Genomic DNA, 27,911 nt, shown 5'->3' with positions numbered 1-27,911 from the left:
TCTCACAGCATATGCCAGCGGGCAACGCAGGCTCTGACGATCTCAACTGTTTACGACATGCGCTGAAGAGTCCAGCTCAGATGCCAAGACGCAACATGGAAGGCCTGAAAAGCAGGAGAGTTGATCACCCAACATCACAAGCCGAACAATCGAGAGCCCTGGCTGGCAAAACCTGGCTTTGGTCAGGGCACTAACGGTGCTCTGCAGGGCAGATCAGCGGTGGCGCTCGGAAGGGCCTCTGACCGTGGAGCATTTCCGCCTGGGGGACCTTGACTGGGGTGTGGGCTGAAGAGCACAGCTGGAGATTGGACCGAGCTTGCTGTGCCTGACGCGTGCGGCGTTCCTGAAAAGAGCCTCGGGCGAGCTGAAAGGAGGAGAGTTGGTTGTGCTTTGGTTGGGGGAAGAAGCACTCGTTGGTGGGATGGGTGAGAGAATGTCATCCCGTCCAACCATCAGAGAGGTTGGGGGCACACAGAACACAGAGACGGCACACAATGTGACGACAGACAACAAAGCTGCTGCGAGCACTGACGATGGGATGGGTGGCCCTGATCTCGACGGGGAGTGAGCTCCAACCAAGACGCGACCCTCTAGTCCTGTCGTCTACGATCCGGGATCCCTGTCCGCTTCCACTCCCGGGGACCCTCTCGGACCCTCAATGCGCTGGACGCGGCTTTGCTTTTTATTGTTCCTTCGTTTCTTTTTCTCGCAGGGAGGTTGGACTGCGAGGACTTGATGTACGTGGGCGGATATCCTGCTGCTGCCACAGCTGCAGGTAGAGAGGAGGGGAACAAGAGGAAAAAGAAAGCGAGCTAGCCACGGGGCTGGAAATGAGATCTCCAGTATCAAATCTGGGAGTTGAATGAGAGAGACGACCAAACGATGGGGTACCCGCCGCGCGGCGTCGATCTTTTGTGGTCACCAGGTTAGAGCGACAACCCGATGGGCTGGATACGTGCTGTCGTCAGAGTCGCAATTACGGCTGCGGCACCATGACTTGTGGCTAGCTCAGGGCCATTTCCCAGCGTTTCTACCGGCCTCCATCAACGGGCCCTCCCCCCCTTCCGAGCCAAAGGGGACAACGCCGTCCAACTGGTAGCGGCACTTGGCCCCCCCTCCCCTTCTCGATCAAGGGTGGCGCTCCTGGGGCATGGATGGGGCGGCCAGGCTTGGTGACGGCATGGCACTGAGACCTCACTGACTTAAAAAAGAGCCCTGGCTGGGGGCTTGCGCAAAAGAAAAAAAAAAAGAGGCTGCTTGGGAGGGAGAGAGAAAGAGAGAGCTCGATGATGAGGCGCCGCCCCCGGGGTCTGTGTCCTTGTCCTTGCAAACCTGATTTCTTCCCTCAACACCAAACTTTCGACACATCACCAACTTACATCCCATCCCACTTGACCTGATCTCGTCTCTCACAGTGCTCAAACCCCCCGTGGCTGACTTGAATCGTTAGAGAGCTGTTGTACTGTGATACTACCTGCAACTAGCCGTGTCTTTCTCTTGTCATCTAGTTCCTCCCTCCCGGCCCTTGACGGCCGTCACCCACCGGAGGGAGGAGTACAAAGTATAACACTGCATGCAAAGAGAAAAGCCCCGAGGGGACGGACGGTGACACTGGACGCACAAAGAGGCAAGAAAGAACCGGTGACGAGGTTCACGGGTTTCCGCATACTGACTGAGACAGGGTTTCTTTCTTTCTCCTCCCATGGATGCAAGTGCACCATAGTTGCGCAAAGGAATTAGGACAGGTTTTTTCGGGTGAGGCACATTAGCTCTGGGCGTGTGTCTCTCGTATTAGTAGTGGCCCGGCATGGCTCAAACTATTGGCGACAGCCGCGAGGTTTCTGTCACGTCGGGCAATGACGGCAGCTATCCTCCTCGCACAACCTCACCAGCCTACACCTCGAGGCCTCTTCAGCAGCGTCAGTCTCAGCCGCAGCTCAGCTCGACAACGCCAGCGGCACGTACCCGGCCAAGGGCAAAGTCAGCCTCCAACCTTCTCACCCGGCCCAGCCAGGACGTTGAATTCCACGACGACACCCTCCTGGACCAGCAAGACCCTGAAGACCGGCAGGATGGGCTTGCGGAGCTGATCGACTTTCTGAGGAACCACGCGCCGCCGTCGGGCAACTTCATGTCCATCCCCGACGACATCAGCGACGAGGACAGGGGCCGCTGGTACAGGCTGCGCAAGCTGGGTAGGAGGAGGAGCAGCAGATCCCTCTCCAAGACGCCCCAGACCATACGGCTCCCGGACTCTGCAGTCTCGGGCATCACCATAGGCGGGCACCGGCATATCGCCATCTCCATCCCGCTCGACGCCTCACCCTTTGGCCGGACCCCCAGGTCGCAGTATCCCGTCTATCAGAACCGCAGTGTCAAGCCGCTCACGTCGCGATACACCCCTACGAGGGCTGTACTCAACGACAAGGGCGTCGTCACAGTGCTCCGAACTGTCACGGAGGATCGGGAGTCATCCTCAACCAGTCCTGCATCGTCGCAGAGTCCCGCCTCGGTAAACCACCAGAGACCTCAGAGCACCACCCTGGGAAGAACATACTCCCCCGGCGCTATTAATAGCACCAGTCACGGAGACACGTCCGAGTACTTTAACGTTTATATCCCAGCGACGCCGCCGAGAGTGTTGTCACCGGATCAGGTCAAACAGTCCAATGAACAATCTCGGGAGTTTCACGACTACGATCAGTCAACCTCGACGCCAGTAAACTCGAATAGGCGAGACACCCTCCCATTGCCAAACACCAGCATGACTGGCGGTCGCTTTGTGCATCCGGGGACGTCATCTATCGATGCCATGATGTCTCAGCCGACCGAAACTCATCCAGCTCCTCTCTCCTTTAACAGGCCTCCTTCCAAGGAAGGATCTCAGTCACTCTCCAAGAGTATCATGACGACAAGCGAGAACGACCCAATTGTTGCAGAGGCCAAACCAGTCGAGGCAAGGCCTGTTGTAGTAAAGGAGTCCCGGATACGATCGTCAACCAAGAAGAAGGAGGAGACACCAGTGACAGTCATCACTACCAGTCCGCTGGGAAACTCGAGAGAGGAGACCGAGAGGCCCAAGAAGCCCAAGAAACAAGTAACAAAGGACGAAGACTCACCCACCCCTTCAGTCAAGTCGACGCAGAGTCGCCGTGAGAAGGTCCGGGACAAGAAGCGCAAGGACATGGAGGCGCAACGCATCAAGCGTCAGAGCCAGTTGATCGTTACGACAGAGATCATGCCAGAGAGTGATCAGGACAAGGCAAAGGTGACGCCAACTGAGGAGGACGCTGAGAAGCCTCCGCCAGTACCTGCGAGGTCGCCAAACAGACAGAGCATATGTCCCATCATGGTTGTGGCAAACGTCAAGCCATCACCTCCGCCCTCATCAAGACTTCCTGAAGAAGCCCGAGATCAACCTAAATCTGAGTCAAAGAAGACGATAGAGCATTCGAAACCAGAGCCCAAGGCTGCACCAAAGACACCTTCAAAAGCTGCACAGGAGGATCTGTCTAGCAGCACTTCTTCACCACCACCACCTAATCCCTACGTAGAGGGTTCAAGCAACCCAACCCCTCCCCAGTCAGCACATGGATCACCAGCTTACAAGAAGACGGGCCACGACCGAACCTCACTCTCACGACGACGAGAGTGGAACGCAGCTCGAGAGCAGGAGCGCAAGACTAAGGAGGCCAGGGCAATGAGCCCCCGATCAAAGGCGAGGAAGCTAGTCATGACGAAGGAGGAGACCGAGGAGAACAAGATGCCCATAATGGAGAAGGAGGTTCTACGCCGCTACGAGGCGTATCGCGAGTATCGAATTCGAGAGATGGAGCGAAGAGTCCGTCGACTAGAACGTAACGGCGACGTATGGCTACGAGCACTCGTGCCCGTCCTCGACAACCTAAACCGCACCCTAGCCAACGTCCACGAGGACCAACAACCCCGCCGCGCCCAAGGCTGGGTTTCCGACGAGGAGCTACCCCGTCAGCGAAGCCCACAGGGGAGACCATCACGACAAACCAGCCGAGGCCGGATGCTGGCACGACCAGGGGGAACCTCGGAGCGAGAGTTCCTGGAACAGCTGGTTAAGACAAAGGAGGAGCTGGAGGCAGGAAACGTGAGCGATGACATGAGTGGATTTGACACGATCGAGCCGCTGATGAGGGAGCTAGCTGGACGATCGCGACTGAGCTTCGAGGCCAGGTCGCTCGGCATGGAACAGGACAGTCTGCACGCATTCGCGGTTTGATATTGATATTGATATCCAAGGGTAAAGGTATTGGAGGGTTATTCGGGGGTTGGGTTGGTTTACCACTTGAGCGTTTGATCTTTTTCGGGTTTTTGTTTTGAACAATGTTGATTGTCGACTTCAGCATTTATATCTGTCTCTGCACCAGACAATATTTTTCCTAGCTAACGGCTGTTATGACGAGTCTAGAGGGTTGGTTTTATCCTTATCCATGTACTCAAATCTCTTCACCACCTGTATTTTTCCTTTCTAAATATATACACACACCTTGTTTCATGGCAATAACCTCTTCATTTTAATCCAAACGCCTCACCCTTGAACGTTTCTCAACTCTATTTCTATGACACTTACTGTCAGCGTCAACGGTTTTCTTTTCGTCTTTCCTATTTTGGATTTACGCGCTAACGCATCGATCGTGGGTCGTGGCTGACGATGTCTGAGATCTGAGTAGATTCCTTGCATGACGTCGATCGTGGGAGTTGAGGGTATACGCATCATCGATGAGCCATGGAGTTGAGACACAAAATTCGACACTCTATCAATCCCAATTCAAACCCTTCATCAATCTTTTGATAATACCCAACAAATAATTGTGCTTCATCATGAGCAAACCCTGGATCTTGGTCTCCCCCTCAACCCGTGGCATAGGCTACGCCCTTACCCGTCACCTCCTCCAAAAGACATCCCTCCCCATCCTCGCGACGGCTCGTCATCGCCACGACCCCAAGGATGTCAAGGCTTCTCTCCTCGAGGGTCTTCCCAAGAGTGACAGCCTCGCCTCGAGGCTCTCCATCGTCCACGCTGATGTGACAGATGACAAGTCCCTTAGCGAGGCAGCTTCCAAGGCGGCAGATCTGTTTCCTACGGATAAGCATCATCTGCGATTCGCATGTGCTATTCCTGGCATCTTGAGACCTGAAAAGAACCCAAGTCAAGTCGACGCTGAGGCGAGTCTCGAGCAATTCCGCGTCAACACTGTCGGTCCGTTACTTCTCATAAAGCACTTTGATGCCTTTCTTCCCAAGCGGACAACAGAGCTCGCTTCAAGCCCCGAGAGCGACGAACTTCAACTCCCTGATCATGCCGTATGGCTCAGCATGGCAGCTCGTGTAGGATCAACAACAGACAACCGTGCAGGAGGATGGTTCTCGTACCGGGCGAGTAAAGTCGGCGTCATCAGCTTGGGCAAGAGCTACGACAACTTCCTTCAAGGTCGAAGTGGCGACAAGGCCATCTCGATCGCGTATCACCCAGGAACAGTAAAGACGGATCTTAGCAAGGACTTTTGGAACAGCGTGGAGGAAGATAAACTCCTCAGCCCTGAGTACGCAGCTGAGAAGCTTGTAAGCGTCGCCACGGGGTTAAGTCTAGATCAGAGAGGCAAGTGTTGGGGATGGAAGGGGGAAGAGGTTCCGCCATAGACTCTCAAGAGTAACATGTCAAAACACAAACATGACTGATTAAACAAATAATATCTGCTCTGTCGCTGTCCCGAAACCTTCCCAGCCAACATTGGTAGTCATACATGATCTGTATAAGAGACATATCAGACAAGCAAACAATTCAACTGTCATGCGCCATCCGAGGGGAAATCCATCAAGGCATGCTTTCATAGAGGTGAACTGAAACCGTGAAAATAAACCACCAACGTCTTCTTTTTGTATGTCTATAGTTCCACCTCTTGGAAAGATGCTCCATCAGGTGTCGGTGCGGTCTTTGCGTTGGCATCATCGTCACCCTCATCCTCTACCTTGGCCTTCTTGTCGTCCTTGTCCTCGCTCTTTCGCTCGCTGCCGGCCGGCCGTAAGGCAACCTTGTTCTCCTCCTTGTCCTCGAACCGCACCTTTTGCTCCGCCTGCTGCTCTGCCTTGGCCTTTTGCTCGGGTACGTCATCGTCTTCGCTACTCGAGCTCTGCGAGTCGCCATTCTTTTGCGCCTGCTCCTCCTTCTTCTCCTCTGGCTTTGCTGACTGCTCGCCGTTCTGCGCGGGTGGTGCAGGGAGATCCTTTTCCTCCTTCCTCTCATTCTTCTCGGGGGGTGGTGGAGGGGGAGGCGTAGGCTCTTCGCTCGGGGGTCCAGGCTTCATAGCGTCGAGGTAGAACTTTGTAACACCGAGGATACGACCAGTCTTCTCACAAGCATCGACCCATTCGGGACGTACGACGGGAATGTTGCTCTCGACAGCCTTCTCCCATTGCTGCCCCCGGCCTTCAGTGGTGACAAAGTGTGTCGTGTCAATGCGGACACCCTCGACAATCTTGGCACCAATGCGCTCAACCGCCTTGATCAAGTTCTCCTTGGTAGTTCCCGGCAGAATGCCCGTTGTGATAGTGATACCGCTCAGGTCCGTCATCTTGTGTGTCCTCACAGGCACGCGATCGCTGATAAAGGTGCCGGCGCTGGTGCGCAGGACGAGGTGGAAGGTGTACTCGGTATCGACAGCGAGGCCGCTGATCTTGGTGCTGTGCATCTGAAGAGGACGGGGGATGTTGCCTGCCTTTTGGCCATTTCGGTAGAGGCTCAGAGACATGATGTCGGCGGTGGCGAGCTGAATGGGGTCCCATTCGAGGACGACCGAAGTCTGGGTGGCATTGCGGCAGCGGAGGACGGGGGTGACGGGCTCCGAGGCGCCAAACGAGTTATAGATCTGATCTTGAAGGGCACGGAATGCGCGGTCGGCGGCGGCTTCCTTGGTCGCGTTCTGCGAGACGTTGATGTCGACGATGCTTCCGGACGAGATGTTGGGAGGGAGGAGAATGGAAGGGAACTCGATCTACAGGGACAAAGGCATTGTGTCAGCAAGAGATACAAGTGAAAGAATAGCGATTCAAACTCACCAGACGCTTATCCGGCGTCAGAAGGACGGTAACGCCCGCGTCGACCTTGCCGACGGTGAGGGAGACGAGCATGGTAGCAAAAGTCGCAGCAGGATAAGGGCGAACGGTGATGATGACAGGGAGGGATGGCGATGGCGATGGCGATGGCGATGGCGATGGCGATGGGGCACGAGGACGCGGCAGAGATGCACGCTGAAGATGAAACAAGGGGACGCAAGTAGAAGCTGGCTAAGATCCGTCTACTCCCGATCCGTATGCGCAGAGGTCGTATCGTAAGTGCAAGAGAGGAGGTTGGTGATAGTGTCAAGTGCGATAACGTCGACGTGGAATTAGCTTCACTTCGCCTGGCGCTGCTGAGCTGTTCGTTAGGTTGTGGAGGTTGAAGGGTGACGGCTTTTCTGGCGCGCGACAAGACGGCGCCAAGCAGACTGGCTTAGGTGCCGCTGCCCGCTCCGCGCCAGTAAATTTGGGGGGGAGCACGGCCCCCTGAGCCCCTGTAAATTAGCACCCAGATTAGAGTCGCGAGCCACTGCAACCGACGCGGATCTTGTGAGGCTCTCCCCCAGCTGCGTCAGCCCAGAACTGCCCCTGTCTCTTTGTTCCTTTAATTAGGTAGGCTTCCGTCCGCGCCCGTTGACATGTTTCGGCCTGGAGCCGACGGGATCGATAAAGATGCCGGGAGATTAACAATGGAATCAGAGACGATGGCCTAAAAAGTCGCTTACTTTGGGTATGGTTCTTTCAATGTTGGAATGGAGCTTAATGCCAATTAGCCTCCCTCATGTTGCTGCCTCCAACCAGCCCTCCCTTCGCAGATATTTACGGCGGTCTTGGTACCTATGTGCCAAGTCGCTGATGTCCATGTACATGAATTGCTTCATCTCGTCTTCAGTCCTATAAAAAGACACCATCTCCAGATCTACAGCCATCACTTTGCCGTCCACCAGGATAAAGTTTCCCAGTTGACTATCCTCGATGTTCACACCAAAGCTGATGAGGGCAACATAACACTCCTCGAGCAGCCTTGCAAACTCGTCGAATTCCAGCAGCATTCCTTTGGGCTCGCGCAAAGACGCACCCCCGACGTCTTGAACGATTATCGACCTGAAACCATTCCACCGAACTTCGCCATAGTAGACGGGCACCACGACGCCTTGCACGGGTTTCAATTGCTTGTAGGCTCGGATCTCGGTGTCCATCAGCTCATCAGGATCTCCGTGCTCCTCCTCCTTTCCCTGTCTCTCAGTCTTGAGGACAAGGTTTGTTGGGAGAAACCACTCCGGAAAGATACTCTTGACGTAGGAACGGACTAGCTGAGGAATGAAGCTAACCACACGGTGAATGAATTGTTGTAGTGGTGAAGGGTCCACGCGCAGTCGCAGCACATTGGGATGATAACTATCAACAGCTCGACCAGTAGCAGAAACCAGACGCGTCCGAAACCAAAATTGCTGTCCAAAACCAATATGAGCCCAAGATTCATTACAAGAGTACTTCCTCAGCTACGACTGACCAATGATTGCAGAGATGGAGTGGGCTCTCTGACTATGCCCCCCGTTGCTGTCAAACGATACCGATCCGGTTCACCAGGGATTTTAAACTTGGGCAGCTCAACCGCCGTCATCGGATTCGGATTGTGCCCAACTTGAATATATTGAGGCATCGTAAAGTGGCATTCCAGGTTGACGCAAATCTGGACACTGAGGTTTCTGTTGAATTGGATGTGTTTTGGTCAAGTTGGTTTCATTTCCCCTGAGCTTCGGCCACATGTTTATCCTTATCATCCCCAGACGAGCAACGGGCACTACATAGGTGCCTACTCAATGCACAAGTTTTAGGCGTTTGAACAGGATCAACCTATATATTTCACAAATTTTAAATTTTTTTTTTAAATTTTTTTTTTTATTTTTTATTTTTTTATTTTTTTTTCGAAGAAGAGTATATCCCGTTGTATCAAGATAATTAGTCTTGTTTTTCCTAACTTCTAAGCAACAATGACCCTTTGGTTAGATCATCTAAGCATCAGAGTGTGCAGAAGTTTTATATGCCACCTTGTGAAAACGAAGTGCTGTTGGGTGGTTGTTTTCAGCCAGCTGCAGACTGTAGGCAGCAGCGAGCAGGCAACAAGGCCAATATGTTCATCACAGCAGCCTTATCAACCCCATTCCTTGAGGGGATTTAGGTAGGTAGTCGCCAGGATCTACCTGAGTAAATCCATAGGCTTCGTACATCATCACATCATTACCATGAGCTCAGTACAGTCACTCATCTTCCAGCACCCTACCAATTCTATAGACAACCCCGACATCACTTCATACACTAGCAAAACATGGGCAAAGTCATATGCGCCCCTCCGGAGGTATCGGCTTCACACGACGATGGATATGGGTAGCGGAGAAGTTACTGGGGTGGATTTTGACACTGCGTTTCTCCCCCTCATGGACGACGAGCAAAAGCGAATGAGCGAAGTCGGGCAGCTGCCGAACGCGAGACACTGGCGATTCGAGACCGAGGCCGATATCGAGCATTGGTGGCACACAGAGGTATCGGATGTGGTGCTCGCCGCCTGGCAGAGATACCCAGCCATTGTTCAGACGGACCACACAGCTCCTCTGGGGGACAGGAACATTCCCGAGAACGTCGACTCCACGTATGCCATGTACCTGGGCGGTTCAAGAGCACCTGTGATTATTGGCGAAATGAAACGGAATCTTATTCGGGTTGACGCATGGTGTCAGGGGAGGTTGAATGAAGCTCAGCAGAGGCTGGCGCAGGAGCTCCGTGGGTGAGTAAACAACAAACAGCCTGAATACTTGAGCAGAATTTCGCGTGACTCATCCAGTCCGCTACAGATACGCAGACAAATATCGATGCCCTCAGGTCTTTTGCTGGGATGGCCGGACGCTGCTTATCCTCCAGTTTCGAGCACAAACAGCCAACGAGATTCGCGATGAGAACTGCGAGGTGGATTGTTGGATTTTGCCCCTGAACACAAGCATCTGCACGTTTCGCTATGCACTCTATCGGCTCATGGTGCAAGGACTCAGGCGATGCCAAGTAGGAACTCCAGGTCCACTCACCGTCGGAGGATTGACCGAGACTCACCGCGAATTCTTCTCTGGGCAGCCCATCTGGTCGCTCAATGGCAATCCCAGTTACGCTCACCCCGGCGGTTACTCCCGCGTCGTTGATAGGGAAACGGGGGCTTTGGGATGGGTGCATTCCGAGCAGGATCCTCAGGGCGCTTGGGAAACAGGTGCAATCTGGTAGTGTTCGCATGTCATACTCGCTCTATGCCGTTGCTTACCTAGAGTATATAAACAATGGAAGGGGAGGGGGGCAGGCTTGGCATATACATACTACCCAGTGACAGCTACCTATATAAACAAATAATAAAGTTGACCTTGCTTAGAGGCTTCACTAACATCCCGGCTCTGGCCATCATTAGGGAGGTACACGCTCTACCACAAAGGTGGATAACATCCATTGGGTGATAATAAGGAAGTCCGGTCGTCCGGATGTCATTCAGTAGACAGGCCGAATTTAAGTCATCACTAGGCATCTCTCCTGTAGGCACACAAAGGGGCCAATGCATGCTGGATCCAGGCCAAGAGGCAGGCAACAGAGTGATCCTTCGTTGAAGACTAAAAGAAGGTTGACACCCAACGAATCAAGGCACTGACTGGTCTGAACTATGCGTTCGAGAACGCCAAGTTCCCCTGAATCCCCAACTCAGCCAAGGGTGTAGATCCATAAAACTAGCTAGTTGAAGCTTCTTGGTAAACTATGCCAGCATCCATTGGTTTGATGTTGAGGTATGTCTCCAGCGGCGTATGAAAGGACGCTCTCTTTCGTGAACTTGACGCTCTTTTCTATCCCGGGTATAATAGAGAAACGAACAACTATGTTTCCAATTGCACAGCCAGTGCACATGGCATCATAGACTATTATACAGCCAAACCATCCGGCATTATCTCTGATATAGTTACTGCAGCTTTTCTTGTACCTGCAGCCTTGATTGATCGCTAGGTACAACTTGGACATTTCCAAACGATTAACAAGTTACACCTCCATTCTTGGAGAAATAGTCTCTCACTTGCTACCGAACCCAAGGTCGAAGCTCAATACCGACTCATCCGTCGACTTTTCATCCTTCATAATTGCATCCCTAGCCGAAACGGTGAGCACGCGCCGACTTCACTGGCTCATGTTTCTTCCTCCATAGATGCTGCTTCCACTCCCTGTCGATCGCCTGCGCAACGCCTTGGCCAAACAGGTGAGCCGGCGAGTGGGCTGCCTTGAGTACATCCCCTAACGTTACTATCACCGTCCCTCGGATCCCGGTTCCCGGATGTCCCAGCTCTTCCAGCGCACTAGCCAGCGCCCACGTCAACCTCCGCTGTGTGATTCCCTTGACCACCCCGACAAACCCTCCCCTGTTCATAGTGTATATCCAAAGCTGTTCGTCGACCAGTTTCTGCCGGTACTGGGACATCACAGTCGGTGTTAACGGGTGTTGGTGCGGTGTTAGATATTGTAGGTGATATGGGTGAAGTATGTATTCGGACGAGTACTGCACGCTACAACTAAAGTTGTCGGTAATGCGTCGATGTTCCGGGCCGAGCCATATCCTCAGGGCTTTCGAATTGTTGTATTCTATGCCCGTCTCGTGCAGGAACTGCCACACATCGGGCGTCGTCCGTAACTTTCCATTGGGCTGGACGAAAAATTTGGCCTGCGCCGGGATGTAAAAGTTGGGCACCGCCTTTGGGTTGTCTAATTGCGGGTTCCGGGCCGGTGGCGGTCCCTCGAGACCTTTTCTTCGGGGCTGGTCTGCATTCTCTGGTGAGGATTTTCGAGGACCCCTATTTGATGGGCCTCTACTTGATAGATTCGGTTTGCCTGTTCGAGGAGGAGGAGAGGTGGTAGATGTCGAGGATGTAGATGTCGTCGTTGTAGAGTAGGCGCATCGGAGGGAGTTTAGAGACCGTGACAGAAGTCGAGGCCCTGATGAAGCTTGAGCTACCGCCATGATGATGGGATGGCAGAGCGGCTTCTGACCATTTTGTGGTCAGAAGATCGTCGAATATTCTTGCGCCTATAATTGGCGTGCGCAAAGTCAATGCGACAGCGGGCGATGGAGCGAACGGGCAAACGTCGTCAAAGATGAAGTCGCCATCTTCGGAGCCGGCATTGGATGATCAAGATTCAATTCCCGTGAAAGCCACAGTGGCGGTGCACCAGCTCTGCCCCCCCAACAGATCCTAGCCGCCACTTAAGGTCATGCTGTGCATGATAACGGGGTACCAAAGTAACAGCAAAGTTTGTATGCACCACAAAAGTATAACTGGATCAGTCATACGCCACACTTTGACTCATTCTGAGTCTAGTTCTGAATCACAAGCCCATCCGCCGCCCAAACAAAAGCCCAACTCCGTCAGTCAGCAACCAAACCAAAGTCGTCTTGGAAAAATCCACTTTCTCAAACCAACGACACCACAACAACATCATCACCACTTTCCCCAGACCAAACTTCTCTCTCTCTATCCAAAGACAAAGACCCCAAATCTATCAACATGCCTAAGAACAAGGGAAAGGTACAGTACTCTCGCTCCCAACGTCCTCACTGATTCTCTCTTCGACGTCGCATCTCTACGCGCAACCGAACCGAAAATGCCCCGCCCCCACCATCACCACAAGCCTACCGCGCGGTAAACAAAGAGGAAGCCTCATTCATCGCTAACACGTTTGTGTCTATAGGGCGGCAAGAACCGCAGACGTGGTACCAAGGAGAACGATGACCAGCGCCGAGAGCTCACCTTCAAGGAGGATGGTCAGGAGTACGCCCAGGTCGTGAAGATGCTCGGCAACGGTCGTCTCGAGGCCCTGTGCTTTGACGGCAGCAAGCGTCTCGCCAACGTAAGTGACAAAGAAAAAAAAAATTGCCCCTCACCCGAAATGACCCGCGTTCAACGTCACCATCCGCCAGAACACCTCAGCAGCTAACAAAACCCCTTTGATAGATCCGCGGCAAGATGCGCAAGAAGGTCTGGATCAACCAGGGCGATATTATCCTCCTCTCCCTCCGCGACTTCCAGGACAACAAGGGCGACGTCATCCTCAAGTACACTGCCGACGAGGCCCGTACCCTCAAGTCCTACGGCGAGCTCCCCGAGAACGCAAAGATCAACGAGACCGACTCGTTCGGCCAGGGCGAGGACGGCGAGGCCTACTTCGAGTTCGGCGATGCCGACTCGGAGGATGAGTCCGACGCTGGCCCCGGCGGCAAGAAGGAGGTCGACATCGACGACATTTAAGAGTCGCCCTCTGTCTCCCCCGTCTCTTTCTCACTCCACCGAGCCCCCGACGTCCCGGTCAAGAAGCAGTCCTGCTGTTTCCCCAGCCGGCGTCGTTGATACTGTCTTCTCTCTCAAACCCTTGGACGAGCCCTCAACTCTATTCCTTGGGTCCCACGACAGTAGTTGCTGTGGAGCCCTGGACGGCCGTGGTGGGAGGGACGTCACGGCCTGTCAACTTCTTTTTCCATCAAATCTCATGTCTGTTTTCTGTCTTGTTGTCTTTGTTGGTTGTACTGGACGATCAAGGTTTCTCATGCATGCATCGCGACTATCGCACTCGTCTCAAAAGTACTGGTTTAGACAAGATAAGAGAACGCTCACTTTTTCATGAATACTGTTTATTCTTCTACCACGTATCCAGACTCAGCAAGCTCACACACGCACACGCTTGCTCGATCTGTCCGTGATCTCGCCTCGCAACTCGCGCTCGTAGAAATTCGAAACTCCTCAACACCATGCGGGCTTTTCCCCAGAGCTTGACCTCCTTTCCGTGCCAGACCCATAACGGATGCCCACGCAAAACAAGCCAACTTGACAAGATTTCAAACCCTATGAACATGTTGCGGCCGCGCTTGCTCAGCGGCCTAGAACGTAAACGTGTGGGAGCAGACTCCATTCTCGCTCATGTGCGCAAGCTTTTCCATCCAAGCGACGAACCATGACCTTTCCCGACTTCGTTCATCATATCCTCCTCTTGAGTTGTTGTAGTGTGTCACTTTACCATTCGTCGTTGTCGCTCTCGTCGTCTATTTGCTCGTTAGAACCCCTAATTCAGATCTCGTTGAAATTGTCACAACTTACCACTCTTAGAGACCTTTTCTTTTCGCTTCTGCAACGCGGCAGCCAGAGCATCAGCCATACCACCGCCACCACCAGGTGCACCGGGAGCTCCAGCAGCGCCGCCGCCGCCGCCAGACTCACTACCAGCAACTTGGGCACCACTTCGGTCGCGAATCTGCGAGCGATCAACCTTCTTAAGCGAGGCGATACCACCCGCTCGCTGGATATCTCCCAGCATGGCTGACCGGCCAGTATCTCCCGATGGCAGAGCTGGCGCTGGGACACCTGATGAGTATCCAGAATCGCGGTTGGGCATGGGAGGGGGTGGAGGAGGCGCGCCGCCCATCGGGGGCATGGGAGGTGGAGGTGGCGGCGGAGGTGCACCAGACATTCCCGGGGGCGGTGGAGGAGGAGGAGGAGGAGGAGGTGCACCAGCTGAAGTTGGCGGCAGAGGAGGGGGTGGAGGAGCACCACTTGTCGGGGGTAGCGGAGGGGGAGGAGGAGCGCCGCTGGTAGGAGGCAAAGGCGGAGGCACATTGTTTGTCGGGGGTAGAGGTGGTGGAAGGGGAGGATGACTGCTGGCGGCCGGGGGAGGGGGTACGGGACGCGAGCTCGGAGGAGGCAGCGGTGGAGCTCCAGATGCCGGCACCTTTGGTGGTAGAGGTGGAGGAAGAGCCGCAGGCGCAGCGTGAGAGTCGTTTCCACGCGGGGGAGGCGGAGGGGGGACTGGTCCACGGCTGGGTGTCGGGGGAGGAACTCTGGCGCCGGCGAAGGGGGGAGGAACGCCAAACTTGTGGCCGTCGTTCTTCTGCGGGTCGAGCGGCGTCTTGGCCGGCCGAGGAGGCGGTGGTGGTCCAGGGTTGGGGGCCGCAGCAACTGGTTTCGGAGGCTCTGGACGCGAGAACTTGCCGGCATCGGCCAATGGCGGAGGAACGCTGAATTTGGGTCGGGGAGGTGACGCCGGCCTTTCAGGTGCAGGAGACTCCGCCTTGCCGGATCGTCGCGGAGCCGGCGGAGGTGGGGGCCCGCCTTTTCTCGGAGCCGGAGGCGCAGGAGGAGAATGATTGCGTCCGGCCGGGGGCGGAGGCGGTGGAGCTCGTGAGCCGCGTCCATCATTTCCGTTGGTAGGTGCCGACGCAGGAGGAGGAGGTGGTGGTGGCGGCGTCGAATGCGGTTGGTTCAGCTTCTGCTGCTCCTCCCTCAAGAAGTCGACGATAAACTCCTGGTTCTCTTTGATAAAGTCGTCGGTCAACCCCTTTTCCTGAAGATCGGCACCAAAATGCTCCCGCCAAAGAGGATCAAAAGCGTCGAGGAGCGCAAACTCGGATGGCTTGACGCCATTGATGCTTCCCGTGGAGTTGACAACATGATGCTGGACGGGGTTCGAGGTCATTCGTGGAGACTCTGGAGGGGTCGGGGCCGTGTTGTGGGAATGAGAGGAATGGCGGTGACCAAAAAGACCCCCCAGGATGCCGTGCTTGTGAGTAGGCTGGGCACCTCCTCCAAAGGGTGTAGACTTGGTAGATCGGCTCGCATTCTTCTCGCGCTCGTCCATCTTCTTCTTGAACTGCTTGGCCTCCTTTTCATCGACGAAGCTTAGAGCAGCTAGACACTCCTCCAGTTCGAAAGTATGGAAAAAGGTTCGGTCCTGGTTGTAGTGCCACGTATCAAAGATTTCCTGATCCCAAATGACTCCTCGATTGGAGGGCTGAATAGGTTAGCGGACTGATGAGAGAGGTGGCGAGGTAGGCCAAAGGGGCATACCGAAATGTCAACCAGCTTCAACCAGTAGGTATGCCCAACCAGGTCGTTGGCGAGCACGATAGCTCCCTGCAGTCCGGTATAGGTCCATTTTGAGCGATTGGGGTAAGCGACGTAGAGTCTAGCAACGGCCACTGCCTGAATCTTGTTAGACTGCTTGGGCACGATCCGCTTGACGGTGTCCTTGTCGTCGTCGCTGAGGATGGACGGCATTGTGACGTCGTGCTCGAGGGGGGCGGAGAAAAGGATTCGGGTCGATTCGACGTCTCGGCACCGATATCTCGAGGATGTACGGGCAAGAAAGAGTATGAGCGAAGGGAAGAGACGAAGCCGTCAAGTTGTCGCCTGAACTGGACGCGTGGAGTGGCGCTTAGTCGGTCTCCTCTTTCGGCGTCTGGTCAGAGTGAGTCGCTTGGCGCTCGCGTGAGGCAGCCGAATTCTGGGGGTGGGAAGTAGGCCCAAAGATTCCAGGCGGCGGACAAAGAGAGAGAATAGAATGTGCAAACAGCGCCCGAGCTTTCGGGCTTAGAAGAGAGGGTCCGTCTCAAATGGCGTGGAAGAGGAGCACGGATAGACGACGTCGCATGGATGTCAAAGTGTCGGTCCGTGGGGAACCAGGCTGGCCGGGCGGCGCTTGATGAGGCGTAAGAAGAGTCGGAGAGCGGGCACCAGCCACAGCCGCTGGTGAAAGGAAAGACGAAAGAAGCGCTTGCACAGCCACTTGCCAAGCCTCTGAGCGGGGCAGCCTACGTCCTTTTGCAGGAAACGACAGATTTGCTTTTTAGCGGGAATGGAGCTTCGAGGATTGATTCTTCAGCGATATTTGGTCGAACAATAAGACATTTAGTTGCACTCAGTCGTGACGAGTCGCAGATTCAGCCACAAGCAGGGTTCTAGAAATTTCTCCGTACATGGGCACAATTGTTGGGCAGCCACAGATTACCACCAAGATAGCCGCCAACTGTGGGTTCAGTGGAGCAGCATTTAGGGGGGAAAGATGGAATTGACTGCGCGTCAGCCTGAAGATGAAGCTCCGAGAGTGCCGTCAAACAAAGCTATCGGATACGTATACGAGCATGAGATTACATGTAACTGAAGATTGCGGACATTCATGCGGAGGAAGAGAAATTCTTGTGTCATATTATATCATGTCTGGTGCAAGTTCCCATGTCTAGTCGTACAGTCGTGTCGGCAAGCGAATGCTGCTTTGCTTATTTCTTGTTCAGAGCCTCCATCTTGGCCTTGCGCTCTTCCTTGGTTCCCTCTTCTTGGGGCATATCCTTGGGAACGGCGGGTCCGGGGTGCGCGTTAAAGGCAGACACCTTGTCCTTGACCTCGTCCTTGATGGGCTGGATGGAGAACTGCTTCTCGCCCTGTGGCAGTGTGTGTCAGTCATGAGTTGGTGAAGTGTGAGACTTGGGAGAGCTAACCTCGTTCTGCTGCTCGGTGCCGGTCATTTTGATGGTTTGTTTGGGAAGATTGTTGTATTGAGAGTAGGTTATTGTCTTTGTAGAAGTTTTTGTTGTCTTGATCTGAAGTATTGTCAACAAGTTGGATACTTTCGTCCTATTTGTAGTCGGCAACCGCATCATGGCCGCGACGGGCGATGACGTCGTCTCCCCTCCCACTGGCTCACCAAAACGCAAACTACGTAAGACGGCCTGTAGCGCCAGCGTGAATCAGATCGCGACGGGAAGAAACGCAAGCCGTTAGGGGGCCTGCAGGAGTGTCACAAGAGATTGGGGAACCTCGCTAATTGGTTATTTCCTGCAGAAGAGCGTCGATGCCGAACTTGACGCATCGTACCATGACGTGGTGGCCTCGAGATTGTGGTGTGAAGAATGTAAGTGGGCATCACTGTGAGACGGCCAAACCAAGGTCTTGAACAAGCTTGATCTTGGTAGCGTTCTTCGGAGAGAAAATCATCTACGGATTCACCAATCGCAGTTTTTAGCCAGCTTTTGACAGGACGCCCGTTATCTGTGAACGGAGATCTGTTGAAGTCATGTTTCGACATTCATGCAAGTCATTCGCAGCAGATCATCTTTCCACTCACGAGGTCTGACGTATGACTGGAAGCCAGGTTCAAGGAATTCAACGGGCTAGAGTGTCGGTTTGTTACAATATGAATCCGAATCGTTCTCTAGATGACTCTCAGTTTACGGAGTAAAGAAGTATCCCATCCTTGTCAAGTAAAAGCTGGGGTAAATGCTTGGCTCTGTGCAAAGGCTCTACAACCATAACTCCATCAAGTTGGCGATAATAATACCAAGTGTTATATAACTTCTTAATATGTATTAAATAGATGCTAGCTTTGAATACTGCCATATCATGCCTTGAGGCCTTCCATTCACCTTGTTCCGATCATGGCTGGTCCCTGTCGCAGCCTAGATCCTCCCCACCAAGATCGCCATTCACGCCAGCCATCTTTCCCACCTTCAACACCTATTCCACCACCAGCACCAACACTCGGGTGGCCCGCATGTCTGCAAGCAATGCCCCCCAACCAGTGAAGCTCTCACTTCCGCTCGCAAGTTGCCTATAGCCTCCCGCCACCGGCCCCGAGCTGACCATTCCCAAGGAGTACCAGCAGAACCTGTTCCAGGAGCTCCGAGCCGAAGATGAGCTCGTCGTTCTCGCCCGCGGCCTCGGGCTGATGCGCCTGATCAACAACCTCCTCCACTCGTACGATGCGGCCGGAAACAACTTGATAGTGATCGTCGGAGCCGATGATCGAGAAAATGGTTGGATTGGAGAGGCATTGGCTGAACATGCCGCCATCAGCATGTCCCCCAAGGCGCGCGGCTTGACTGTGGTCAACACCGATCTTCAGAGCGTCGGCGCAAGAGAAAAGATGTATGCTGGCGGTGGTATCTTCAGTATCACGTCACGCATTCTAGTAGTCGATCTCTTGACGAGCTTGCTGAACCCCGAGTCCATCACTGGCCTTGTCTTACTTCACGCCGATCGCGTTGTCGCAACCTCCCTCGAAGCCTTCATTCTCAGAGTCTACCGGCAGAAGAACAAGGTCGGCTTCCTCAAGGCCTTTTCCGACAATCCCGATCCTTTCACCACGGGCTTTTCGCCTCTGGCCACCATGATGAGGAATCTTTTCCTTCGAAAAGCCTCGCTCTGGCCTAGGTTTCACGTCACGGTTGCGCAGTCTCTGGAGGGAAAGAAGAAGGCTGAGGTCATCGAGCTTGAAGTCCCCATGACGGATTCAATGAGGGAGATCCAAAACGCCATCATGGAATGCGTCGAAGTCAGCATTCACGAGCTCAAGAAGGGTAACAGCGGCCTGGAAATGGACGACTGGAACCTCGACAGTGCCCTTCTCAAGAACTTTGATGTCATGGTTCGACGACAATTAGATCCCAATTGGCATCGTGTCAGCTGGAAAACCAAGCAGATTGTCAACGATTTGACAGTGCTCAGAACCATGCTCAACTCAATCCTGACCTATGACGCCGTCTCGTTTCTTCAGCATCTGGATACCATCCACGCTGCGCACTCTCCTCCCCCGGGGTCAACTCGACAGACACAATCACCTTGGTTGTTCCTTGACGCTGCACAAACCATCTTTGACACGGCAAGACGACGTGTCTACTCAGCCACAGCAAAAGACGCCGCCCGAGAATCCAATATTGATTCCCTTCGGCCAGTCCTTGAAGAACTTCCCAAGTGGTCGCTCTTAGCCGAAGTCCTGGAAGAGATCGATCGCGATCTGTATTTCGAACCTCCCGTCAAGGACGATTCCAACGGCAGCATTCTCATCATGTGCTCCGACACAGACACCTGCAGGCAACTACGAGACTTTCTACAGACAATGCATGTCAAGCCCAAGACAGAAAAGAAGCCAGATGATGATGAAGAGGACGCAGATAAGCCCTCTGCCGCGTTCATGATGCGAAGGCGACTGCGAAACTATCTTAGGTGGAAGAGGCAGTTTGCCCAAGTCAGCGCGACTCTATTTGCTGAGAATCAAAAGGCTCTAAATGGTGCTACAGACTCTCGTCCAGGTATGGGCGGTCACAGGGGCGGAAAAGCACCAGCGAACAAGAGAAGACGGATGCGCGGCGGAGGCAATGTCGGCCCCTCGATGGGTCGGGCAGAGAATGGTAGTATCATGCAGTACATTGAAAAGCCAGGAGAAGTCGCTGATCTCATGGCCGAGGTCCAGCTAACAGAAGAGGAGGCACAGCAAAAGGAGGAAGTTATTGCGGACCCTCTCGACAACATGGAGGATTACTTTCAGCTGTACGACATGCAAGATCTTATTGTCGCCCACGCCTATGACGGAGACCAGGATGAACACGTCCTCGAGGAAGTCAAACCACGGTACATCATCATGTACGAGCCAGATGCAGCCTTTATCCGACGAGTCGAGGTATACCGGTCGTCACACAATGACCGGAACGTCAGAGTTTACTTCATGTACTACGGTGGTTCAGTCGAAGAACAGAAATACCTTTCGTCAGTCCGCCGGGAAAAGGATGCCTTTACCAAACTCATCAAGGAGAGAGCGAGCATGTCACTAGTCATGACAGTTGATCCCGCTGAAGATCCTGAGGAGGCATTCTTACGAACTGTCAATACGAGAATCGCTGGTGGTGGCAGGCTAGCAGCAACAGCGGAGCCACCGCGAGTGGTTGTGGATGTGCGAGAGTTCCGCTCTTCGTTGCCGTCACTACTTCACGGACGATCCATGATCATTGTGCCATGTATGCTCACAGTTGGCGACTACATCCTCTCTCCCAGCATCTGTGTGGAGCGAAAGTCCATTAGCGACTTGATCTCGTCATTCAAGGACGGTCGACTGTACACACAGGCCGAGACTATGTTCCAGCATTACAAGAGTCCAATGCTCCTGATCGAGTTTGACCAAAACAAGTCATTTACTCTTGAGCCGTTCGCCGACCTCTCAGGCAGCCTGAACAGTGTTGCTCCAACCAACATGTCTTCAGACCTTCAATCCAAGCTAGTGCTACTCACACTAGCCTTCCCAAAGCTCCGCATCATCTGGTCTTCGTCTCCCTATCAGACAGCCGAGATCTTTGAGCTGCTCAAGACGCAGGAGGAAGAGCCAGATCCAATCGCGGCAGTCAGGGCCGGTCTGGATAAGGATGCACGCGCCGAGGATCAGGCGTTCAACCAGGAACCACAGGATATGCTCGCCATTGTGCCTGGTGTGACGCCCCAGAACATCAAGAGCTTGGTGCTCGAGACAGAGAGCATTCGTGAGGTGGCCAACATGACGGAGAAGGAGTTGGAACCGTTGGTGGGCAAGACGGCTGGACGACAGATTCATGGCTTCTTTAACCGGAATGTCATGGAAGAGGATGACTAGGTAGAACCAGAATACAAGATACCCAATAATCTATGGCTGCTGTCAGTTGTAAATATTTGATCAAACGGATTATCCCATGTAGGTGCAGTGCCTTTGGTCAGAATATTGACCAACATCAACAAGACGGATGTAGTCACTTATACACGACACTTGAAAGACATGGATGTTTAACAGAACAAGGTGGATTGGGTATCCTATGCTAACGCAATCATACAAAAAGGAAAACCAGTCGGCCGTTTCATGATGAATCTCTCCAAACTCGCTCTCCCCGTGTCGCAATCTTTCTCCTCAGATCCTCTTCACAATAGGAATCTTCCTCCCCTAGACCCTCGTCGTCCGCATGTGTCGACCGGTGCGTCGGCGAGCTCGTCCGGAACGGCTACCGCAGTAGCCACAGGTCAAGAAGCTGACAATGATGCCGCAGAAGCGGACGACGGCGCTGATGAGGGCGTGGATGATGTTGCCGATGCCGCTGATTACGGCCATGATGGCGTCGCCGATGGTCTGGAAGACGGAGCGGATCTGGAAGAGTAGAATGTTAGCGTTGTGTGAGGCGGTGCAGTGTGGCTGGACGTACACAAGACATGATGCCACCCATTGTGAAGGATTTGTAGAGGGTTTTTGTTTTAGGTGTCTTTTGGTGGTTGCTTTCGTAAAAAGAGTTGTCTTAGGTGGAAATGGAAGAAATTGATGTTTTGTTTGTTGTTGTGTTGTCGGTTTATGCGTTGTCTTTTGAGTGATGAGTTGGTATGGTTCTTCCTCTTCCCCCCTCAGGTTCCCCTGCATCCTTATATACAAAGAACCTGCCCCCATGTTCGTGCCTGCCATCCATGTTTCCCCCCCTTTCATCTAAGAATTTCTTTCCTGACGTCAGGTTCACCCATCTCGATCCTTCACCTCATGACCTCCAGCCACAAGTGTACCTTTCAATCCTGTGGCTAATGCATCATTCAAGAGCTGCAATTGGTCAGATGTGTGGCGTCCATGACGTACGCGGCTCGCCGTGTGGCTGGCACCAATGTCCCAAAATCAAGGCCATTGTGCATCCTTCAGCCGCCGTAGCCCTTTTTTTTTTTTCTGTTAATTCCGTTTGTGCTTTTGAGGTTGCGTCTGCGACGTCAGGGACATTGAATCGACCAGGAGGCTCCCCTGCAAGTGGATCCTCGTTTTACTCCTTTTAGTCGTTCGACGTGACCTTGTTTGATCAACGTGTGGGAGTACAACGGGAAGTGTGACGTCACAAAGTCATGATGAGATCAATCATCATAGACGGTTGTGTCACCGCGGCGATCAAGAATCCCCATGGAGAAGACGCGTCGGGAACAGGGCATCCCATGTTTCCGCACCGCTGGCCTCATTGGTTCGAGTTCCCGAGCTTGCAGCCATGACGGTTGCTCAACGTTGTGTGTGTCGTTTCCGCATTTGGTATATTCTGCTAAAAACTCCAACCTCATTGAGATGAGTAGGTATCTGGTATCAAGGGGCTATCTCTCTAGGTATTTTTGTACATGTGGCGGTGTTTTGTGCCGTTGAGAAGTCCAATAACGCCCAATTTCTAATATACAAGACGTTTTAAAACCACCGCTTCTTTGCCGACATGGCCTTTTGCATGTTGATCCTCCGCAACATCTCGCGGTTTCTGTTATCCAGGAGTCCCAACGCTGACCGGTCATCAGGGAAGTAGACCTGGCCTCGCGGGATCCGTGGTCGTTCGTCATCCATCATCTTGATGCGCTGTACACGGCGCAGTTTGGTCAGGCCGTACCAGCACACGATGAGCGAGAAGATGACCGAGATGCTGGTGACACTTCCGAAGCCCCAGTGCGTATCTTCGATAAAGTTCTCCAAGTTCATGCCGTAGAGACCAGCGAGGAAGGTTCCCATGGCAAGACCCAGTGTTCCAACGCTGAACTTGATCTCGAGGAGCATGAGGGCGTTTCGGTTAGCATCCAGAATGGCACGAACACTGTAATTGTTAACAACACTATATGTGAAGATGGAGCATAATGCTTACAGGTCTTCCGTATTTCGAATACCCGAAACGAGGTTTCCTGCCTCTTGGACGATTTCGTCCGTCAACTTGTGGTATGACTCGAGTAGCATTTCAACCTCAGTGTGATCATCCATTCCCCTGTAAAGATCGTGCGCCTTCTCCGTCAAGTACATGGCTGCAAGGTCATCATCCGCCTCGAGGAGATCCTCAATGGCATCTCGGACCAGCTTGGCCTTTTGCTCAAAGGTGCTAACCCTCTTGGACAGAATGAGAAGCACACGCAGCTTCTGCCGGTCGATATCATCCTCGAGCTCGCTGAGAATGTGCATGACCGGCTCGCGAACCGCCTCAAAGTCGGCCTCGAGCTCTGACGTCACTGAGGTCAAGACGGCTTCCAGCGCCCGGAACTCGTAGGGCAGCGAGCCCGATCCTTGTGTGTTCTTCTGCTGCAATTTGCCTTGCAGGTCGTACATGAAGGCCGATTGGGGGTATGAGGTTTTCGAACCGTAGACATCGAAGAGAAGTACACGATCATGCTTGATGAGGACCTTCAGGTGCAGAAGGTTAAGCAGGATGGCCGACGGACGGATGAGGATATGAGGAAGATTCGACGAGTCAATCTTTCGCAAGTCTCGTGGCAGTAGACCATACTGGTAACAAGCATCATTAACATCTCATCGAATATCGATCGCGGGGTTGCAGCGACATACCTTGGCGATGAGCTCCGTCTTCTTGAACTCGCCATCCACCAGGATCACGTTGCCATTCTCGTCCACTTCTGTGCAGCGCAGTCGCGGCTCGGACGCTGCCTTGGCAGCCATGGTTCGACGACTGTTGAATATCGACGAGCCGTCGCTGTATTCATCATGGCTAGGAAGATCATCGGGCTTTAGGGATTTTTCCCCCTTTCGGCCTGTGATCCCCCATAGTCGCTCATGCCACTTCGGTGTAGAACTCGCCGTGGATCGACCCCATTTGAACCAGCTGACATTGCGTGAGGTACTAAAGTTGCATCTCGTCAACGTCAACTGCTGCTGGTCTTGGCTCTTGAGTCTTCGCAGGATCGGCTCGAGGTTGAGGAACGAAGCTTCCAATGTTGCAGTACGTCGCTCGCAAGTCGTAGCGATCGTCCTAGACTGTCTTCGTGTCGCAAGATTCGAGGATCGAGCCCGGCGACACAGGACCGGGCCGGCTATCGCTTCTGGGCCATGAGTTGCAAAGGCCCTCTTGGACTGGTACCGTAGGAATCGCAGCAGGCTTCGAGAGGGGACCGGGCGCAGAGTTGACATCTCTGAGGGAATCCGCGCTGTCAATCGACTCACGCAAGCATTGGCGATTGGCGTTGAGGTCGTCGAGTTGGAGAGTTTCCCCCGACCAGTTATCGTCGTGGATAGCAAAAGTTGGAGGTTGATTTTCCTTAGTCATCCGAACCAAGCCGTTGGAAGTTTTGGAGGCAACCCGAATTTTTACATTGCGATTCTGGGGTCGCGCACGTGCCATTTGCATTTCGATTCGCCGCTCAACTCGATGGCAGTTGGACCGGGCGAACCACGATAACCCAGAGACTGAGAAATGGTCGAGGTAAGATTCATCAAATGTTTTAATGTTCATCATCTAAGGATTAAGTCTAGGATTTACCGTCTGATATCTTATGCTCAAGCTTAAAGGGCCTCCATATCAACGTCTACTTGGACCTCCCATACCATCTCAGATTTCTTTATCAACCTCATATCAACTGGATTGCAAATCTACGGATTCCAATCTTTCTTGTACAAAAGATCTCTCCTCGACTGAGATAAAGCAATTCCATCCAGAGGATCCGGCACAAGTTTTCTCTATCTAGTACTACATTCTAAACCATTCGTCCAGTCCTTGTCTCAGCCCAACTACCAACTGTACTATCATCAACGCCATTCAGGTCTACGTTTTCGTATCGGCATCTGGATTTCCAAAAACTACCTCCTCGATATGGTCCTTACCCCAGTTCGTATTCGAGGCAAACGCAAAGCTCCCTCTAGAATCAAGTCATCCAAGTTACGCCCCAACCCTTCGATAGACGGCAACGGACCAAGTCCCAAAAAGATGAAACGCTCACTCTCTAATGTCCTCGCCACACGGTCCCTTCGTGGACGTCCAACTTTGCAGTCTCTACCTGCCGAGGTCCTGGAGATTATCTTTCTCTACAGCGCCAGCTTATCCCTGCCGCGATCTTCCCCTATTATCGGTGCAAAGCTATCCGGCCGTGCTACCCTCCTTAGGCATTTTATGTGGACATTCCACGACACTTGGATCGATTGGCTCGGGATTCCTGTGAACTGCAATACATCAAGAGATGATGTTGGTGGCGATCCCCGACTTCAGGTTCGTCGGCCTTCTGCGGTTGTCATGATATAAAGTCCCTTTTCCTAACATTGCCCAATAGTCCGAGGTTTTCGAACTCCCTTGGGTTAAAATTGATTTTATCCTTCAGGCCCAGCAGACGTGGGCCGATACACACGCCAAGGACCGGTACATTGAGCATTGCCTTCCGAAGCACGACACGGAAAAGAACCCCCTTACGCACACCTCCGACCACCCCATCCAAGGCCACAAGGGCGAATTCAACGCCCGCCAGTGCTTCGAAGCCGACTACGAGGTAGTCTCGAGCTGGGAGCCTGTCAAGGACGTCGAGTGCTGGGCCCAGTGTGACGTCCACCCCGAGTTCCGAGCCCCCCGGTCACTCATCACCGGGCCCTGGGATGAAGAGCAGCTACGCCGGCTTTTCTGGCTCCGACGGGCGGGGTGGGCGTTTCACTGGGATGGTGAGAGCGTCGACTGGGAATCTCGGCTCGAGTGCCTCCGCAACGCCTTCATCGACGCCCCTGTCCCCAGCGTGCTTATCACCAACCTCCTAGACCTCCTTCAGCTAGGACAAGGTCTGCCAACCGACATATTGCAGAAGGAGAGGCGACGGATCGAGCAGCGGCTAGAATGGGGTGCTGACGATGCAGCAGGCAGGGAGGTTCTGCGAGAAGTTTACTCGGGCACGGAGCTGTGTGACGAATCTCCTCTCCACAGGCATTGAGGCATCATCACCACCCTGCGACGCGAAGTATTCCCCCGGTCTTTGTTCAGGCAGCTAGAGCTTACCTGATTCATCTCGCCGATGATGCATGACTAACTCACCGACGCCCTTTGGGCTTACTACGTTAAATTCCAAGGATTCCAGATGGTTCCCTCCCTGTCAAGTCATTATGGATGCATTGCGACTCATTTCGACTCATTATGGTTCATCATTCAATAATTTACATGTACAAAGTTGCAGTTTCCCGTAATAGAAGTTTCGGGTCATCTTGCTGCACATCATTATGTGGCACATAGAATCCAACCGAGCGAGGCACCGAGGTCACGATACATAGTCTTAGTATCACAAACTAACCACTTTTAATAATAATTAATTTTAGAATTCATATTCCTTCGTGCATGTATCTAATATCTTGTACGTTGTTGCCTATCTTCTCTGAATGGAGGCTCGTTCTGTGTATCAGTGCCTAATCGGCTTCTTGGATCGCGTGGCGTGGGAACTAGGGTTTGGGTGCACAGCATGGGAATCAAAAGGTTTCCGTATGAGGAAGGTAAACCCATCAACAAGCTTTCATCTCATGAAACGATGACGGAACTGCACGGGGTAGGCTCATGCCGGAAGGGTAGAATGACCCGAGACCTCAACACCATGCATCAACATCAACAGACATCGACACATGCATGGACAGACGACATCAACATCACTTCACGCACACTCAACTATCGAATTAACTTACCTCGTAGCAAAGCAAACTTACCTTTCACTTACCTATCTGCCCACTTACCTTTGATCCTCAACGTCATGAGTTTCTCCCCACACACACCACCATACTCAACGACATCCAACATCCCACGTCGTCTCCAACAACACCAACAACGTGAGGCTTTAAAAGAAAAAGCCCACACACACACACACACACACACACCACTCCTCGCCACTGCTTGCCTGATCCGGCAAGCCTCCAACCTCAAGGGGAAGGGAGAAAAAAGAGTGTAACATCCCGTGAAGTGTGTGCCAAGCGGACGGGGGAACGAGATGACTCACACACCGTGAGCACACCATCCAATGAACTGAACCGCGCGATCCCGGGACTTCACGGCCACGGTCCAGGCAGGTCCCTAGCGTTCCCGGACGCATGGTTCTCGTCCACGGGTGCTTGTGTGTGGTCGATTTAGGCGCTATCGACACCCAAAAAGAACAAGGCGATGCTCAGATGATGCATGCGCTTCCACGGCCACAATTGCGCCTCAGGTGCTCCGCTCATCAGGCTCCTCAGGCTCCGCAGGCTCTCTCAACCGCGCGTTAGTTCAGCGGGTAATGAATGAATGAATCGTTGGTAGGTTTTCGTCTCCAGCGTAATCACGAGGTCACAGGTAAAGGGGTTTGTTTCGCTTCAACCGCGCGTAAAGGTCAAAAACGTAACGTATGGTAAGGGGCGAAGTAATGAGTGTTTCCAGCATAATGCTTTTTGATTTCGTGCTTGTCTTGCTTTCTCGGGCGTCTTGTCTCCTATCCGAG

General features: G+C 53.2%; 10 protein-coding genes across 10 annotated transcripts; 5 read left to right on the top strand and 5 right to left on the bottom strand.

The window, feature by feature from the left end:
• Positions 1 to 1,807: 1,807 nt before the first annotated feature.
• Positions 1,808 to 4,252, top strand: NECHADRAFT_77953 (uncharacterized protein; the record flags this gene model as incomplete). The annotated part of the gene is made up of 1 exon (XM_003053151.1): positions 1,808 to 4,252. One exon carries the CDS (start codon positions 1,808 to 1,810, stop codon positions 4,250 to 4,252), a length of 2,445 nt encoding a protein of 814 aa, XP_003053197.1.
• A 602-nt stretch (positions 4,253 to 4,854) lies between these two features.
• NECHADRAFT_35388 (uncharacterized protein) lies at positions 4,855 to 5,673 on the top strand (the record flags this gene model as incomplete). Its single annotated transcript, XM_003053150.1, has 1 exon — positions 4,855 to 5,673. One exon carries the CDS (start codon positions 4,855 to 4,857, stop codon positions 5,671 to 5,673), a length of 819 nt encoding a protein of 272 aa, XP_003053196.1.
• A 629-nt stretch (positions 5,674 to 6,302) lies between these two features.
• NECHADRAFT_5257 (uncharacterized protein) lies at positions 6,303 to 7,161 on the bottom strand (the record flags this gene model as incomplete). Its single annotated transcript, XM_003052656.1, has 2 exons — positions 6,303 to 7,025; positions 7,090 to 7,161. Coding segments are annotated over 2 exons (795 nt in total), but the record flags the coding sequence as incomplete, so codon positions are not given.
• A 4,150-nt stretch (positions 7,162 to 11,311) lies between these two features.
• NECHADRAFT_28377 (uncharacterized protein) lies at positions 11,312 to 11,842 on the bottom strand (the record flags this gene model as incomplete). Its single annotated transcript, XM_003052655.1, has 1 exon — positions 11,312 to 11,842. A coding segment is annotated over one exon (531 nt), but the record flags the coding sequence as incomplete, so codon positions are not given.
• A 1,007-nt stretch (positions 11,843 to 12,849) lies between these two features.
• NECHADRAFT_36301 (uncharacterized protein) lies at positions 12,850 to 13,406 on the top strand (the record flags this gene model as incomplete). Its single annotated transcript, XM_003053149.1, has 2 exons — positions 12,850 to 13,008; positions 13,113 to 13,406. Coding segments are annotated over 2 exons (453 nt in total), but the record flags the coding sequence as incomplete, so codon positions are not given.
• A 759-nt stretch (positions 13,407 to 14,165) lies between these two features.
• On the bottom strand, positions 14,166 to 16,202 carry NECHADRAFT_92045 (uncharacterized protein; the record flags this gene model as incomplete). The annotated part of the gene is made up of 4 exons (XM_003052654.1): positions 14,166 to 14,194; positions 14,250 to 14,504; positions 14,613 to 15,936; positions 15,993 to 16,202. The coding sequence occupies 4 exons, from the start codon at positions 16,200 to 16,202 to the stop codon at positions 14,166 to 14,168; spliced, it is 1,818 nt and encodes a 605-aa protein (XP_003052700.1).
• Positions 16,203 to 18,471: 2,269 nt separating this feature from the next.
• On the top strand, positions 18,472 to 21,336 carry NECHADRAFT_36826 (uncharacterized protein; the record flags this gene model as incomplete). Its single annotated transcript, XM_003053148.1, has 3 exons — positions 18,472 to 18,498; positions 18,535 to 19,251; positions 19,330 to 21,336. The coding sequence occupies 3 exons, from the start codon at positions 18,472 to 18,474 to the stop codon at positions 21,334 to 21,336; spliced, it is 2,751 nt and encodes a 916-aa protein (XP_003053194.1).
• A 165-nt stretch (positions 21,337 to 21,501) lies between these two features.
• NECHADRAFT_102497 (uncharacterized protein) lies at positions 21,502 to 22,080 on the bottom strand. The gene is made up of 2 exons (XM_003052653.1): positions 21,914 to 22,080; positions 21,502 to 21,858 (listed from the first exon to the last, which is right to left on the bottom strand). The coding sequence occupies exons 1-2, from the start codon at positions 21,932 to 21,934 to the stop codon at positions 21,658 to 21,660; spliced, it is 222 nt and encodes a 73-aa protein (XP_003052699.1). The 5' UTR covers positions 21,935 to 22,080; the 3' UTR covers positions 21,502 to 21,657.
• Positions 22,081 to 22,814: 734 nt separating this feature from the next.
• NECHADRAFT_67557 (uncharacterized protein) lies at positions 22,815 to 24,618 on the bottom strand (the record flags this gene model as incomplete). The annotated part of the gene is made up of 3 exons (XM_003052652.1): positions 22,815 to 23,302; positions 23,351 to 23,979; positions 24,040 to 24,618. The coding sequence occupies 3 exons, from the start codon at positions 24,616 to 24,618 to the stop codon at positions 22,909 to 22,911; spliced, it is 1,602 nt and encodes a 533-aa protein (XP_003052698.1). The 3' UTR covers positions 22,815 to 22,908.
• Positions 24,619 to 25,297: 679 nt separating this feature from the next.
• NECHADRAFT_35724 (uncharacterized protein) lies at positions 25,298 to 26,393 on the top strand (the record flags this gene model as incomplete). Its single annotated transcript, XM_003053147.1, has 2 exons — positions 25,298 to 25,690; positions 25,752 to 26,393. 2 exons carry the CDS (start codon positions 25,298 to 25,300, stop codon positions 26,391 to 26,393), a joined length of 1,035 nt encoding a protein of 344 aa, XP_003053193.1.
• Positions 26,394 to 27,911: the final 1,518 nt, after the last annotated feature.

This window comes from Fusarium vanettenii, assembly GCF_000151355.1.
Source record: "Fusarium vanettenii 77-13-4 chromosome 3 genomic scaffold NECHAsca_2_chr3_3_0, whole genome shotgun sequence".
Classification (NCBI taxonomy): domain Eukaryota; kingdom Fungi; phylum Ascomycota; class Sordariomycetes; order Hypocreales; family Nectriaceae; genus Fusarium; species Fusarium vanettenii.
Note: the sequence above shows the minus strand (reverse complement) of the source record. Positions and strands in the feature narration are given on the sequence as shown.